This window comes from Arctopsyche grandis, chromosome 6 (genome assembly GCF_051622035.1).
Source record: "Arctopsyche grandis isolate Sample6627 chromosome 6, ASM5162203v2, whole genome shotgun sequence".
Lineage (NCBI taxonomy): Eukaryota > Metazoa > Arthropoda > Insecta > Trichoptera > Hydropsychidae > Arctopsyche > Arctopsyche grandis.
In genome coordinates this window covers 13,409,889-13,425,423 of record NC_135360.1, presented here as the reverse complement: position 1 = coordinate 13,425,423, position 15,535 = coordinate 13,409,889, and the positions used below count along the sequence as shown (strand labels likewise).

Sequence of the window (15,535 nt, the reverse complement as noted above, 5' to 3'; positions counted from 1 at the left end):
ATTTGAATTAGCATCATTTTTTTTAAAGATATTTGTAAAAATGTAGGTATGGACGGTTATCGATGTCTTTCGTTTGATAATAACGTGCGGTGAGCAATTTTGACCAAATGTCAGTTAGTCAGCCAAAGAAGATGGGTGGGGAAGGTTTGCGCGTTGTCGTTCTAGGAGGTCAGTTAATTTTTTTTTTATCAATTATAAATAATAAGATAAGATAAGATAATTCAAAAATATCGTGAATGTACATGTGTATATATTTATGTATGGTATTTGCGAATCCTCCCCCCCCCCTTCCACACATTTTTTACCCCCCACTGAAATTTTTGAAAAATGTTCACAACACTTTTTTTAAACTAATAAGTTGTACTTAAAAAAATATTTTTGATGTATTCTTAGTAAGGTGCTGAAAATTGTGCAAAAAGTTATAGGTTAATACAAAATTTTTTTTTTTTTGATTAATTTTAATGATTATTTTCCTATCCTTTATTATCAGATTCATGCCATTATTTATTATAGGATGTTTAATTTATATAGTGTACATATTATTTTACAGGATGTGGTTTTATCGGACGTAACTTAGTAGAACATTTGGTTATCAATAATTTAGCGAGCATTGTACGAGCAGTTGATAAAGTACCACCACAAATAGCGTGGTTGAATAAAAAACATACTGCAATATTCGAAAATCCGAAAGTGGAGTATAAAAGCGCCAATCTAATCAATCCAGGTGATTTTTTTCTCAATCATAATTAATATATTTTTATTGTCGATCGATCGTGATGGTGATTTTTTTTATTTAGTTAATAATGTAGTCGTATTTTGTAACATATTGTAGAGTATATATTTGTAATTCATACGCAGAGACGTGTAATTGTATTTACTTTCAGCATCTTGTCGTAGTGCACTCGAAATCGAATCCGATTCCGAGCCTTGGGACTTAGTCGTAAACTGTGCCGGAGAGACTAAAAATGCTCAGAGTGACGCTGTATATAAAGAAGGCATATTTACTCTTAGTATGAATTGTGTGAAAGAGTGTGCTCGCCTAAAAGTAAAGCGATACATAGAAATCACTTCAGGTTGCATGTTCAGTAGTGAAAAGGTAGCGGTCAATTATTGCGGTTTTTATTATATTATATGTATAATTTTTATTTTGTTAAACGGATAACTCAATTACCCGTTATATTTATAGAATGCACATTTTTTTTTATCAATTTATGTATTTATTTCAATGTGTTAAGTTTTGCATGATTGAAGCTTTCAAATTTTAACAACATAATATGTACACATCAAATATTCTACTCTATAAATATTCTTAAAATTAGATCGCTCATAGTGAAGATGGACTTGTTGAGCCATGGACTTTTGTCGCTAAATGGAAGAGCCAAGTGGAAACTGAAATGGAAAAACTTTCTTCTGATTTAGATTACACTATCGTGAGGCCAGCTATAGTGTATGGAAGTGGTGACCGTAAAGGCATTAGTGAGTATATGTTATGTACATAAGTAATTCTATAATCCATTTACTCCTAAGGCTGTTACTATTCAATAGAAATAAATCCACAGTGGAATTTAAAGTCTTCTACATATGTATATGTAATTATCGGGGTTTATAGTTTGTTTTTATTTTATAAATTGAATATATGTACGTACATGCAAGTGTTATCGCATATGAGTAATGCATCAAAATGAACTGTAAACTTGCGATAACGACTTGTGTACAATGTTGAGAAGTGACGTTTGATTGATGTTTCAGCTCCGAGATTACTCGTCGGTGCAATTTACAAACAACTGGGCGAGATGATGAAGCTAATGTGGACGGCAGATCTCAAGTTGAACACCATACATGTGATTGATTTGTGTAGGGCGATAACTTTCCTCGCTGAAAAGAAAGAAGCGATAGGACAAACATACAACGTTGTGGATAAAGGTGAAACGACCCAAGGCAAAATTACCGATATCGTTAGTAACATATTCAACATCAACCACGACTATTGGGGAACTGCCATGTCCAGTATAGCAAAGGTAATCAATCAATTGAATGCTTATCTTGGAGTAAAAGTGTTGTCATTGAACGAGTGTGTGATATTTATTTTATCAGACTGATTTGGCGTCTATCGTGGACGATGTCAATGATAAACATTTGGCATCGTGGGCGGAAGCTTGCGCCTCGGAAGGTATACAAAATACGCCACTAGATCCCACAATGACTACCGAGTTGTTATTGAAGAAACACATAAACCTTGACGGTTCAAAGCTTTGCAACCTCGGATTTAAGTATGAATTTGAAGTTATCATCGAGGAAAAAATTAGAGAGGTAATGAAGATGAATTCTATTGATTTATATTCATGTGTATGTGTTTTATTTGCAAATGTTGTTGTTGCAGATAATTGATGATTATATAGAAATGGGTGTTTTTCCGAAATGCCTTGCGAGCTGTTGAAGTGGTTACGAAGGGCTTTCGGCTTTTTGAATTACGCTATACACTTATCTATTAAAGCGAAAATTATATGCTGCTTGTTGTACATGGTACAGCGATATGTGTTTAAGGATTCTCTCCAACATCAGAGTCAAAAAGAGTGTGATGAAAATTTGAGGAATTATAAGGATTTTTATTTGATTATGTACTTACATTTGCTTTTTGCTTAGTATTAGAAAAAAGCTATTTAAAAAAAACCCCATTATACCTATTATTCAATTTACAGTATTTAATACATATATGCAATGTGTTAATTCAATTTATAGAGCCTGTAGTAAGACCTTGATGTATATTTTTATACCATGTACTAAAAAAAATTGCTTATGTGACTGCTTGAGAGGGAACAATATTTTGTAATATGAATTTTATGAAATAAATACGAATTATAAATGCAAGTACTTGTTTTTCTCTTTTTTTTTGTGGTTGCTGGCTTTTTGGGAAAAAGTGAAAAATCTATTTTGATATGTATTTAATTTAATGTAAATACGCTGAAATAAATATGATAATAATTAAATAAAGTTTTACATATTACATCGTTTGTCAATCGTGATTGGACCACCGTCAAAGGTTAAAACGAATTCAATGATAAAAAAATAAATTCTTCATACTCTCAAAGTGCAAAATAATACTTATGCAATTACTATAAAGCTAAATTAATTTGTATTTCACACACATTATCAAAATAAACTTAATATGTTTAATAAAAAAATATTTTACACATATGTATATGTAGTAGTAAGTCGGTGACCTATGTATATGAAATTATACAATATTGAATATGTTTTAAATCATGAATAAACTTGAAATGATACAAATTTCTGACTTTCTATTTTATAAGTAAAATTTGGCACTATGATACAAAAAATTTCAATTATTTGTCTTGAAATACTTTCTTTTAATTTTGTATGACAAGTTAATTGTATGCTATGAGGAAAATATAATAAAGTAATCATTAAATAAATTTAAGAAATCATTAGGCAATGGAACATATCTTCAATAGTCTAATTCAATACTAATTAGGTGAAATAAAATTAAAACGACATGCACACATACTCACACTCAAACACACTAAATAAAACTGTATAAAATTGACACTCGGTTTGATTTGACTCAGTACATACATATATCAATAAAATCAAATTAATTTGCGATTTAGCAGACTAACTGACATACAGTAATACTGATGTGAAAGAGTTTTATAACATTTTGGGAAAATAAAAATAATACTCGATACAAAATTATAAAATAATTCATACACATCGACATATGCATTTCGATAAAAAAAAAGTAAACAGATATAATCAAGAGTGGAATTTTTTCATAATTAAATAGTATACAATAATTTATATTAACGAAAAGCATCTGACGCTTTAAAATAAAATCATTTGTTTAACTTAAGCATATAAATGCACACGTTTAATTAAAAAGAAATAATAACTTGTGATTAAAAATTTTCATATATAAAATAAAAATATTCATTATTAACACAATATGGCAATAATTATAATTAAAAGTAAATAAATAATAATTAAAAATTAGGAGCAAATGTCATTTCAACCTTGTATGCATAAGAATGATTACACTGTTAGAGTCAATATTTTAAGACAATTAATGAATAGTATTTTGACAATTGAAACACAAAAATAATATACGACACTATAAATGAAGAATTAAAATAACATAGATACTAAAGGTCAACATTTAGAGCAAATTTTAAGTGAACAACATTTTTATTGTACATCACATATATGAATATATTACGTATAAACTCTGTTAAAATTAAAAATCTTATAGAAAGGATTAATTTTAATGCTGAAGTGATAATTATTATATTATGTACTTATCTTCACGTAAAAAAATAAAAACTATTTTGAATCAACTAGTTTAGTCTAGTACGGAGTACCTCAATTACACAATCATAATAAAGCACTTGAGTTATATCGACAGTTTCCATTATTTGCACCCTGCCCTTTGTTACAAAACATGGATGTGGCGAGTTTAATTATTTCCCTTTTTGGGACCACGTTTTCGTTTCTTCTTTTTGCCAGTGTGCGCGTTTCCGTTTTGTGCGCCCGTCGGCGACGTTGGAGTACTGGACAGCGTATCGTTTTCATCATCGGATTGCATGCCCGATCGATCATCGGGAGATTCGGGTTTGCTTGTCTCCACCGTGAATGTGCTGTCTAAATTCAGTTTTAAATTTTCGCGATTTAGCGACTCGACTACGCTAGCAGTGATTTTGTGGGACGGACCGACTGATATGGACGTAACTTGACCCGATTGGCCGTCAAGAAGTGGATTCACTACTTGAACTATGTCGGGCTGGAGACTGTGTGGTTGTAGACTATCTGCTTGGAGGCTATCATTTTCGGAAATGCTGTTGGGCGCGTCGTCACTCAGAGGACTGGTCGTTAATTCTAGTGAAATTATTTTTTCTTGTGTTGTCTCGACCTAAATTATTAAAAATAATAATTAAATACAGATAAGAAAATATCACGCTCAAACTTTTTATTACATCTATTAATAAAGTATTTAATTCAATAAATCTCTATTAACCAGTACCCATTAATATCGACGAATTGCAAAATTATTGATGTTAATTTTTTTTATTAAAAATTTACTATGATAAGACTAAGATTTTCATAAGAAAAAATGAATGGTGATAAAGAGTCGAATAATAAATATGATGCATGAGAAATTTATAAAAAACACACTAAGAAGTGTTAACGTGATGAGGAAAAAAAACAATATCCACCACATATTATCAAAGAAAAATACGAGTCCAAAATTCAGCTTTGACTTATTTAGTTGATGATTACTCAAAAAGCTTACCTGCTTTTTGTTCATCATTCCGAAAATAGCCAAACTAGAAAAACACAAAACAATGACTAGTATACACTCAGGTAAGACATGCATGAATAAGGTTAAGTTGAACTGAATATTATTTTCTGTGGATAAACATACATCTAATGGCTACGGCTATACACCAAGGAAAGGATAGTGCAGGAAAAAACAGCTAATGAATGATGTCAAAGCAAACACGAACAATAATTTAGATGCTATTGAAGAAAAAAAGATTTTGATCAATTTGTTTTGCCAGTGATGACGTATGGATATGAAACTTGAACGCCAAGATGCTACACAAAGTCCAATGCACTTGAAGAAGTATGGAACGTTGGATTCTCGGCATAACGAGATAAAGGAAACGGAATACGTGAGAAGTATGGCAAGGGTAGTTGATATAGTGGAGAGAGTTAAGAGATTGAAATGGCAATGGGCGGGTCACGTAGCTATAAGAATGGACAAAAGTGCTAGAATGGGACCCGAGAGAATTTAAAAGGGTAAAAGGAAAGCTGCAAGGGTGATGGTTAGACAAAATAAGTAAATTGTGGGGAAAGATGGATGAGAGTTGGGCAAAATAGAGACGAATGAAAGCGCGTCGTAGAGGTATTCATCTAGCAGTGAATGGTGAGTGGCTGTAGATGATGATGATAAGTAATTATAAAGGAAATTAACCTAAATTTTAAGACGATTTTCAAAATGCAAATTTCAATTTCACATATCTCAATTGTACTATGCATATTTACATTTGAAGAATAATCAACTTGCTAATCATAAGAATTTCATACATATAATAGTTGGGTAGAGTAACTATGTATAATATTTGTAGCTTTTAGTAAACAAAAAATATATTTTGTTTTAAAATTTAAAAGCATATACATATGTACATTAAGTTGAACAGTAATTGTAAAATATTAGCATAGATGAAAATAAGTGAGTGGAAAATTCAATCAAAGTGTAATTTATAAGTGCAAAAGTATTATACATATATATGTAGATATATACATATGTGGATAAATAAGTACATTTATAAATATATTGTACGACATTGAGATACTAAGCTTGTATACGTTGAAAAAACAATAATCAAATACACCGTGCAAACTGAAAATATTTTGTAATGGAAATAAAATGAAAATAAAACTAAAATGCCACAAAATCAAAACTATCAATCAAATTCACACCAAATACATTAAAAAAATAAAAATATAAATGTATATTAAAGAAAAACCCAATCATTGTAAATATACAAATGCATAAATACGTCCACAACCATATCAAACTAGTTGTTTTAATGCGGCATAGCTTTGTCATTGTAGAATGTACCTCTTTTTCAATTAACTTTTCTATATATTCGACGGTTCGCACTTTGGTATCGCCCGTTACGGGACAAATATACTCTTCCGTCTTTGACGTGATCTTCTCGTCCAACAGTTTCTCTTTTTCCTTGATGGCTAAAATAGGCCCGGGCTTGGTCCGTATAGCGATACGGGGTAGTTTCCATGGCTATAAAGACAACCGTCACATCACATACAAAAACCCAAGAAATGAGGCGGCATTAAACGCTTTTATCGTACAATATGTTTATTAAATCTAATTTTGAAAATGCTTCAATTAAGACATCATCGTTTCAAGGAGATTCAAGGGTAATAAATTAGTTTAACCACTGTAAAAGGAAATTGTAAATGATTTGTAAAGGAAATTGTACATCACGGTGATACAAAAAACACTAAGAAAAAACAGGGTGTCCAAAATTAGTAGACAGTGACGAAAATCTGAGTGTAAAATATTAATTAGATTAATGTATGTTATTAATTCTGTAATTTATACCATCCCCAGACATCACAAATATGGATAGTAAAGCGACAATACAATTCGACAGTACATGCACAAATGTCATTGAAGCACTATACATATTTCATTTTGAAAATTTAAATATGTATTTATTTTTGGATAGCTGAATGTTACAGCTTAATACAAATAGCAGTAACATTTTTACAATCTAACTAAAATGTGTATATATTTGTAACAAGTAAATTTTTGAACAATTTTATAACATAAAAAATTATGCTATGATGATTATAGTACATATGATTAAACAATAGCATAATAAATATAACTGATCTGTTATATTTGAATAGCGACTTTGAAATCAAGCATGGAATTTGGGAGGTCTAAAACTATATAAAAAACAATATAAAAAGTTTTTAATTACTATGAAATATTTAAGAATAGTTTCAATACATATTAATTCATTGATCGTATATAATATGTGCTGTGAATATTTTTAACTAATAGCTAATTCTAAATAAAATTTACCTCAGTCAGATGTGGAGTGTCATTGAGAATCTGCTTTCCAATGACTTCGTCAATATTTTTCATTGTCATTTGTGTTTTAATAGCATCCTGTAAATCAAAAAAATTCAGTGTAAAATATAAATATGTAGAACATATACGTTTGTAAGTACAATGCTGTATACCTGTTCTAAACTACGTAATCTAGCTTGTCGCCATGCAGCTCGACGTTGGGCACGTTCAGCACGGGCCTCCTCAGCATTGTTCGGTGCAGTGATACCTTGACTTTCTTGTCGGCGTCTTTCAGCTTTTGCCGACGGTGAAAGTACTGCTGAATTGATATTCCTTGAGAAAACAATGAAAACAGTATTAGATTTCGAAAAAAAATTGAATCAATTTAAATATGAGCCGTTATATTTGTCATAAGTCCACTGTTCTACATATATTTCGAGAAATATCTCGCAAAACATTAAATATAATGTTTTGCGTTTAACAATATTTAAAAAAAAACTGTGGCCTGTAATACGTTTATTCTGCTTTTCCGAGATTCTGGACATATCGAATTAAAATAAGTGATAACAATTTGTAAATGAAATCAAACAGAAAAAGTGTTTTTGTAACTGAAAATTGGACTTCTGCCACTTTCAAAAAAAATTGCTCATGTTTTATTAGTTTTATATACCTGTTATTTATTATTTCTGTGTCAGAATCTTCATCACTATTTTGGTCATCGGGATCTAGTGTCCAATTGGCCATTTCTGATTGTGATAAAGATGCTATTTTTCGATCTTCGTCTTGCTTCATGCGTTCAATTTCATCCGGTGATAAGAAACTGAATACTTTATCTGCAAATATTTTGAATGTTAATGTAATATATTCAATTAACTGTTAATTATCATACATTAATGTATCATACATTAAGTTAATCATAAAATTCAAATTTACCTGGTTTGGGGGAAGGTTTATGACTTTCTTCCATTGCATTTTCGAAAAATTTCTTTTTATCACTAACAGATGTTTTTTCTAAATTCGAATTGTAAGGTGGAGATGCCTATAATACAAGATTAATGTTGAATTGCATCGTCTTATAAAAAAATTTAGCATCAATACAATTATAAAAATGTGAAAACATTATTAAATAACAAATACAAACAAAAAGTAAACGTCAACTAAAAAAAACAACATGCAATTGGTAATCCAAGCCAAAAAATATGTTAGTATAAGCATCAACGTAATAGTCAATATTGGTAATAAAATTTATTTTATAGTCTAAAATATAATAATATTAGGGAAAGTAGGATTTATCAAGATTCAATGTATGTATACCATAACTATCGACTTTCACAATTTTTTTGTCATTAAATTTCACCGTAAATTTTATTACCTCAACCAAAAATAATAAAATTAGAACATAAACGAACAAGTTATCATTGTGGTAATTTAGTACAGATTGTCATACCTTGCCGATAGTGGATTTTTCCCTTTCGGCAATGTCACCACGCATGCTGCTAGTATTTCCCGGTTTTTTATTAGATGTTACAGAATTTTTATCAAGCATAGGTTGGTTTATTATTGAATTATTGGTTTCAGCACTCGGAGAATCCGCCATTTTAGTAGTTGAAATAGAGTCAAAATGTACACGTTTCTCAACATTTGGAGGTTCTTTATTTAAATTTGATGATACATAAATGGGCGAATGAGGTGTTTGAATAAATGATGTAGAACTCTTAGGGCGAGAATTGGTAGTATCGATTGTGACGCTATTAAAATTAGGAGGGTTTGAACTGGGCCGATTTGAAGGCAGTCTGGGCAAGGAGTTGTCTCGAACTATATAAGGATTGTAAGAGCCAGATACAGTAGACAATGGCATATATGTTTGAGTTGTAATAGGGAAAGTTGCTGATGACGGAAGATTGGTATACATTGGAGAACGGGGTGATTGATTGTTTGGAGTTATAGCAGGTGATGTTAAATCAGGATGAATACTACAAGGAACATTCGGAATGTGAGATACGGACGGCAAGTTTGATAAATGAACTTGTATGAGTTCCGGCTCACTATTTTCTTCAGTAAGAATCACTCTATCGGGAACAGGATTAGATTTTGGAGCGGAAAAAGTGAAAGCTGCGGGATATTTAGGAGCGTCTACTTCATCACCAGATGAAAAGCTCGAAGAATCAATAGATCTTCTCTTCATTGAGATTTTTTCATCAACAACGGAATCAAAAATGCTTCTAGATTGACGTAAAACTGATGCAGGTGGTAGCGTTGACATATTTATGGGAGGTAATGGCTCTGTATAATTTTGAAAAGGTGGCGGCACGGGTGGTAAAGGAATCGATTGAATATCTACGGATGACTGGTTACTTTTATCAGATGTGAACGATGGAGGAGGTGGTATTATTATATCGGAATTAGGAATATGTATATCGGATTGGTCATCTATGAATGATGAATTGGCTGCGAGAACCGTCGAATTAGTATGTTTTACTATACTATTTGTGCTATGAGGGCGTACTATAGTGTTTTTGACAAGATCACTATGCTTGTTATGTACATTATTAGATGGAGAACTATTTGCATGTTGATCGTTGAATTCAACTTCTATCACATTTTCACTCAGTGTATCAATAAAGCTAACCCTTTTAGCACTTGGTTTTTTCGGGATTAAAGGAGGAATTTTGTTTCTTTTAACATGTGGTAAGTTTTCTTCATCATCATCGATGTTTGTACCATCGGAAAATACTGTAGAGGTTGGCGTTTTCTTCAAGGAATTATAGTTAGGCAAGTTTTTGTTTGGTAGATTGGAAATTGCAGTAGAAGATGAAAGTTGAGGCTGCTTAGCGGAGCTCTGAAGAAGGAGCTGTTTACAACGGAATAAAATATTATGGTAAAAATGATATTAAAGGATTTATATCAGCTCTAGATGAAAACATAATTTAATCCTATGTATAATTTATAGCTATGTATGTATGTATTGTAATGCTCAGTTTGAATTGATAAGTAACACATATATTTCTGTATACAGAATTTAATTTTATATATAAATATGGATATTTCATAAATATCGTGAGAGATAATAAATATTACAAAAATATATGCGATTGTTTGATTGCATTAATTAAACTATGATTTATTTTTCAGTGAAATATTTGTTATATTAATACGAAAAGCAGAGGTAATATAAAGTAACTAAGAAAAATATTAAATATATTACACTAGTATATAAAAAATAATAGGTTGTAGATAAGGATTTTCATAAATGAATAATTAAAACTTGTCTCCAAAAGTAATGTAGTTTAAATGGGGCACAAAATTTTGAATAATTTATTTAAAGGATACCAGAGATTACATCATTACTTAAAAAGACAAACTTTAATATGTAATAACAGTATGATAGAATATACAAGCTTAAGCTTACGAGCGTTTGTTAGTATTGGCCGAATCGGTATAATCTTCGTAAAAATATACGTGTTTTCATCAAGTATGCATATTCAACTAAAGTAATTTTTTTTTCAAATACAAACAATATGTTGATGATAAAATGTAATTTCAAAGATTAAGCAGTTTGATGATGCTTTTCATACATACAGGTGAACTTCAGTGTGAAAGTGAGGGGATAGAAACAAACACGGTTAAATCCAGTTTCATTTTAAAATGAGTGAAAGAGAATAAATACATTATATGTATGTAGCCGTTTATGACTGCACACTTTTCAAGCCTCATTGTAATATAGATTTTTAAATTTAAAAAGTAGACAAACTAATGAAGTTTACCAGCATTCATGAGTGTAATCGGAATCTGAAAAAGTACTAATGATGTAAAAATTAAATTTGAGTAGATAAAAAATGAGATAATATTAAATAAATAATGAAATGTTATAGAAACTCTAATGTGCTTAGAAGTAGAGCAAAAATACATATATAAAGATTTTAACACTAGCAATAAAAGAGGCAGGTTGAAGTACAGTTATAGTGATTGCACATGCACTTGTTCAATGTAGTTGCATTATTAACCAGATTTAATTCGTGAAATATAACAACGTTGCTCGATTTCAGGGTAAGGAAATGCTATCCAAATGAAGATGTGACATTAGACGCGAACTTGAATATAATTAAAAAAAATCAAAGGAAAAAAGTGTCAATAACTTATTAGTAAAATTTTAAAACGAATCCAGGAAAAAAATATATTTTAAAGTAAAACGTTTCAAAATACAATAATATTTCTTGCTCCCTATTGAAATTAAACAACAGCTTCGATTATCTGAAGTGATTAAGGCGCACATGATCAAAAAAACAGGACAAAATTTTAGTGTAACTTATCAACACTTTCATATTATTAATCACGATATATGAAATATTTAAATATGTTTATTTTAACAAATACAAAAATACAATAAATGTACGGGTTTATGAATAATATAATATAATATATATATATATGTATATGTATTAATTAATTAGCCTGGTCAAATTGGAAGTCTTTGGTGATATTTATAAGAGTAATAATGAATGTTATAATTATTATATACACATACATAAATAAATATTAAAAAGTTCAAGATATTGTCCTAAATATACTACAAGAATGTAAAAATCACAGAATTTGGGGAATTCATCGCATTGCAGTTTCTACAAATGACAAACTTAAAACAGACTCTAACATTAAAAAATAGTCAGTATGTGAATAGAATTAATAGAATTATTTGTAAATCTGTGTGTATAAACTTTTTATTCAGTATTAGCCATATGAATAATTGTGATTTTAATAATAGGTTTTCAAAATTGTTTCTTATGCAAATTATTACTTCAAAGAAAGTTTATATGATAACTGCAGTAAGTTTATAGTATTTGCAGATATGTATCGAAAGCTTTTATATAATAAAATAAATAGTAACAGATGAAATGCAATGAAAAAGATACAGAAAATTGTATACAAACAGTGTATGCATATATTTAATTATTATATATAAATTTTTGTTTCGGAAAATTAGTAATTATTGATATTATTTGGGGAAACGCTATAAATGGTTTTTATATAATATTGTAAATATTACAGACACACTTAAAATTTTACAAGGAAAACAGTGATACATCAATTCGCAAATTTAATTAATACGTAAATATTAAATATTCAATTAATTATGTTACATGTATACACCCTTATTTTTATGACGACATTGATACATATTAAGTCAGTTGAAATCTGTAAGTACACAATTATGATCTAAATTTATATTCAACAAAAAATTGTTTTTAAAAAACAACAGTTGTGATTTTTTAAATTTAAACATACAAAAGTAATGAAGCGATAATTTTAAAGTACAAATAAAATATAGCAATCAATCATCACCAAGCTTAAATACCCGAAACAACATTCAAAAAGTCTTCACCCATACATAATTTGTGTAAATATAATATAATAATTATGTCATTAATAAAATTTACATAAAAATAAAATTTGGCTTGAGGAAAATAGATGTGAATAGATAAATTTCACACTGATTGGAAATTTGTTTACAGTCTCATATAGATATATACCTTATATTCATATGTATATAATATTTATTAAAAAAGAAAACCAATCGTGAACAGTCATATAAAATCCGATTGGGGTACAGTTTAGATAAAAAGTCTTTTACACTTGTATATTAATGCTAACTAGAAGAGCTTACTGTGAAATGAATAGGGTAGTCCAGAGCATCGTAACCTGTGCACCGCGGTAATATGTGTTCTCCGAACAGCACTTCAGCCTAATGCGTGCGAGTGAGATCGCGCGTGAGGGAGAAAACCGATGTTAGTTAGTTGTTTGTCCTTATGCATATACGGAATAACTAGCGACTGCCGATGAAGTACATATGTATGTACGTAGCTGACAAACTCTACGAGTCGTAAACAATGTGTGCCGCGAATATCCAGAGGTTACGATGCTGTGGAGTAGTCTATAATAATTGATGTTTATCTCATTGGTTGTGATCTATGTAGATAGTACGGTGTTGAAAATGAACAAACCCTACATTTTGTATGTAATAATTAGCATAGACTACGTTTCAGTTTACAAGTACAGCCCTGTCATATATAATATAATTAGAGAAAATTAAAAAATATATTTCTTACAACTAATTTCAGTTCAAATGATTATATAAAAAAAATGTTTTACTTTAAATTTATATTAAAATTTTATGTAGTTGAAAAATATAAAGTAAACTTTGTTAAGAGTCAATATCATTTATAGTATTATATTTTTTTTGAAAAATATAAAATTGTTTCCTTATGTCTTATGATGAGATTTCTTTTGGTATAAATCTATAATACTGATGGTTCAATTTAATTTGAAATGAAAAATTTCACAAGTTATTATTGATTAATTAGATTATATTTATAAATGGGAGGACACCACACATGTCGTACAACAATTTAAACTTTCCACAGTGTAAAAAGTTGCTTTCATGATTATAAATAAAATGGCACACATAAGAACATGACACAGTTATTATATTTATGATAGGATTTATACTTTTTAATTTACATTTTAAAGTAGAAGCTCGTACACTTGCATATGTTAAGGCTCTTCATTAAGTTGATTGGAATTCTGCAAATATGTTAAATATGAAGATAAAAATAGAAAATTTAGCCTCGAGAAAATGTAACATACATATATATTCAAGTCTGAAGAAGTAAGCTAATCGGGATAGTTTGTTTGTAAAATGAGTAAGCATGCTCATGCACACATACACACAAATCTCATATTCAAGAGTATGAAATATCATAAATGAGGCGAATATTTAAGTAATAGAATTATTATATAACACAAGCAGAATTGACGTGATAGTACAAAATGATGACAGCAAAATTAAGAATCAAAGTTATTTAACTTTATTATAAAGTATCAGAAATAATAACTTCGAAAACATTCACAATCAAAATATTTTATATAGTAATTCAAATAGTGTTAAAATGTAGATACTGAGTAGTTATACTAGGAAGACACGATATCAGCCCCAATTCAATCTTCAGTAAAAGCAAAGAATGATGATGAACATGAATTCATACAATTTACCAATATGAGAACATTGCATTTACATACTAATTTCATCATAGTAACCTATTTTAATTTATCTGCGGTCAATTCAAATCATTCTATGTACTCAAACAAATCAGGCATAACTAGTTTATGTATTTCGCTAAAGAACATACATACATTTATTACATATGCATTCACTGACTGCAATTCTCAATATGTAATTTCATAAATGATAATTGGCGTAGTTTCATTTCTTGTCACACTGAAATAGCGATCATTCGAAGAATATGTACAGAATATGAAAAGCAATTCATTCTACAATTCCATAAAAGTTATTATGTATGAATACATGAGGAGGTACCAAAAAGTAACTGGAATTTTCAGTTTTAAAATTGGTGCATTTCATGAAACAATTTCATAATTTAATCACTTTCGGAGGACATCCCATTAGATTACACCTTCATCCCAACGTTTTTTGCAATTCTAAAGTCAGATCTGGAACCCTTTAACTTAATGTCCCTTTAATATTACAATTGTCTTTGTTTAACCTCCTCCATATCTTCAAAACTCTTTCATTTCAGTCCCCGTTTAATTCCAGGGAAATAGGTTTAAATATGTATGTAGGTGCATTGTCGTGATGCAAGAAATCACATATTCAGGACTGTCATTTTCTTTGTAGAGTAAAAAAAAATAATCAAAATGCACAGCCCCTTTGATGTTAAAAAAACCAGTGTGGTCTTAAATTGGAGTATACTTTTTTTCGGTCATGAGGAAATGATCTTTGAATGTTGCTCTTCTATATTACCTCCTTGAAACAGGTAGTAGAAATATCATTTTTTGGTATCACAAAAAAAAAAAAAACGACAAAACCGTTAGAGGACATAAGTTTGGCGAGTTTCAGAG

General features: G+C 29.7%; 2 protein-coding genes across 5 annotated transcripts in view; one reads left to right on the top strand and one right to left on the bottom strand.

Annotated features, from left to right (window-relative positions):
- Window positions 1-64: 64 nt before the first annotated feature.
- LOC143912728 (uncharacterized) lies at window positions 65-3,285 on the top strand. Of its 2 annotated transcripts, none has more exons than XM_077432061.1 (7): window positions 65-168; window positions 551-724; window positions 885-1,096; window positions 1,320-1,476; window positions 1,750-2,018; window positions 2,095-2,310; window positions 2,381-3,285. In XM_077432061.1, exons 1-7 carry the CDS (start codon window positions 108-110, stop codon window positions 2,435-2,437), a joined length of 1,146 nt encoding a protein of 381 aa, XP_077288187.1. In that variant the 5' UTR covers window positions 65-107; the 3' UTR covers window positions 2,438-3,285. The 2 variants fall into 2 exon arrangements, with proteins under 2 accessions (XP_077288187.1, XP_077288188.1); XM_077432062.1 differs by having other exon boundaries at window positions 85-168; window positions 1,750-2,012.
- The window catches only part of scrib (scribble planar cell polarity protein), a 78,136-nt gene continuing 65,534 nt past the window's right edge, over window positions 2,934-15,535 (bottom strand). For 2 of the 3 annotated variants that reach the window (XM_077432058.1, XM_077432059.1), the window contains 5 exons: window positions 8,555-8,660; window positions 8,292-8,454; window positions 7,795-7,954; window positions 7,634-7,720; window positions 4,346-4,924 (listed from right to left, as the gene is read on the bottom strand). In XM_077432058.1, coding sequence (XP_077288184.1) covers window positions 4,472-4,924; window positions 7,634-7,720; window positions 7,795-7,954; window positions 8,292-8,454; window positions 8,555-8,660 — 969 coding nt within the window. In that variant the 3' untranslated portion in view covers window positions 4,346-4,471. Of the gene's footprint in view, window positions 4,925-6,640; window positions 6,821-7,633; window positions 7,721-7,794; window positions 7,955-8,291; window positions 8,455-8,554; window positions 8,661-9,068; window positions 10,473-15,535 lie in introns of all 3 variants that reach the window. The other variant, XM_077432057.1, reaches the window with a different exon arrangement.

Excerpts from the sequence above, each read along its gene's own strand:
- LOC143912728 (XM_077432061.1), top strand. The coding sequence starts at position 108 with ATGTCAGTTAGTCAGCCAAAGAAGATGGGTGGGGAAGGTTTGCGCGTT. Across the intron at positions 1,477-1,749 it reads TGGTGACCGTAAAGGCATTA|CTCCGAGATTACTCGTCGGT; the intron begins GTGAGTATATGT and ends TTGATGTTTCAG. Across the intron at positions 2,311-2,380 it reads TCGAGGAAAAAATTAGAGAG|ATAATTGATGATTATATAGA; the intron begins GTAATGAAGATG and ends TTGTTGTTGCAG.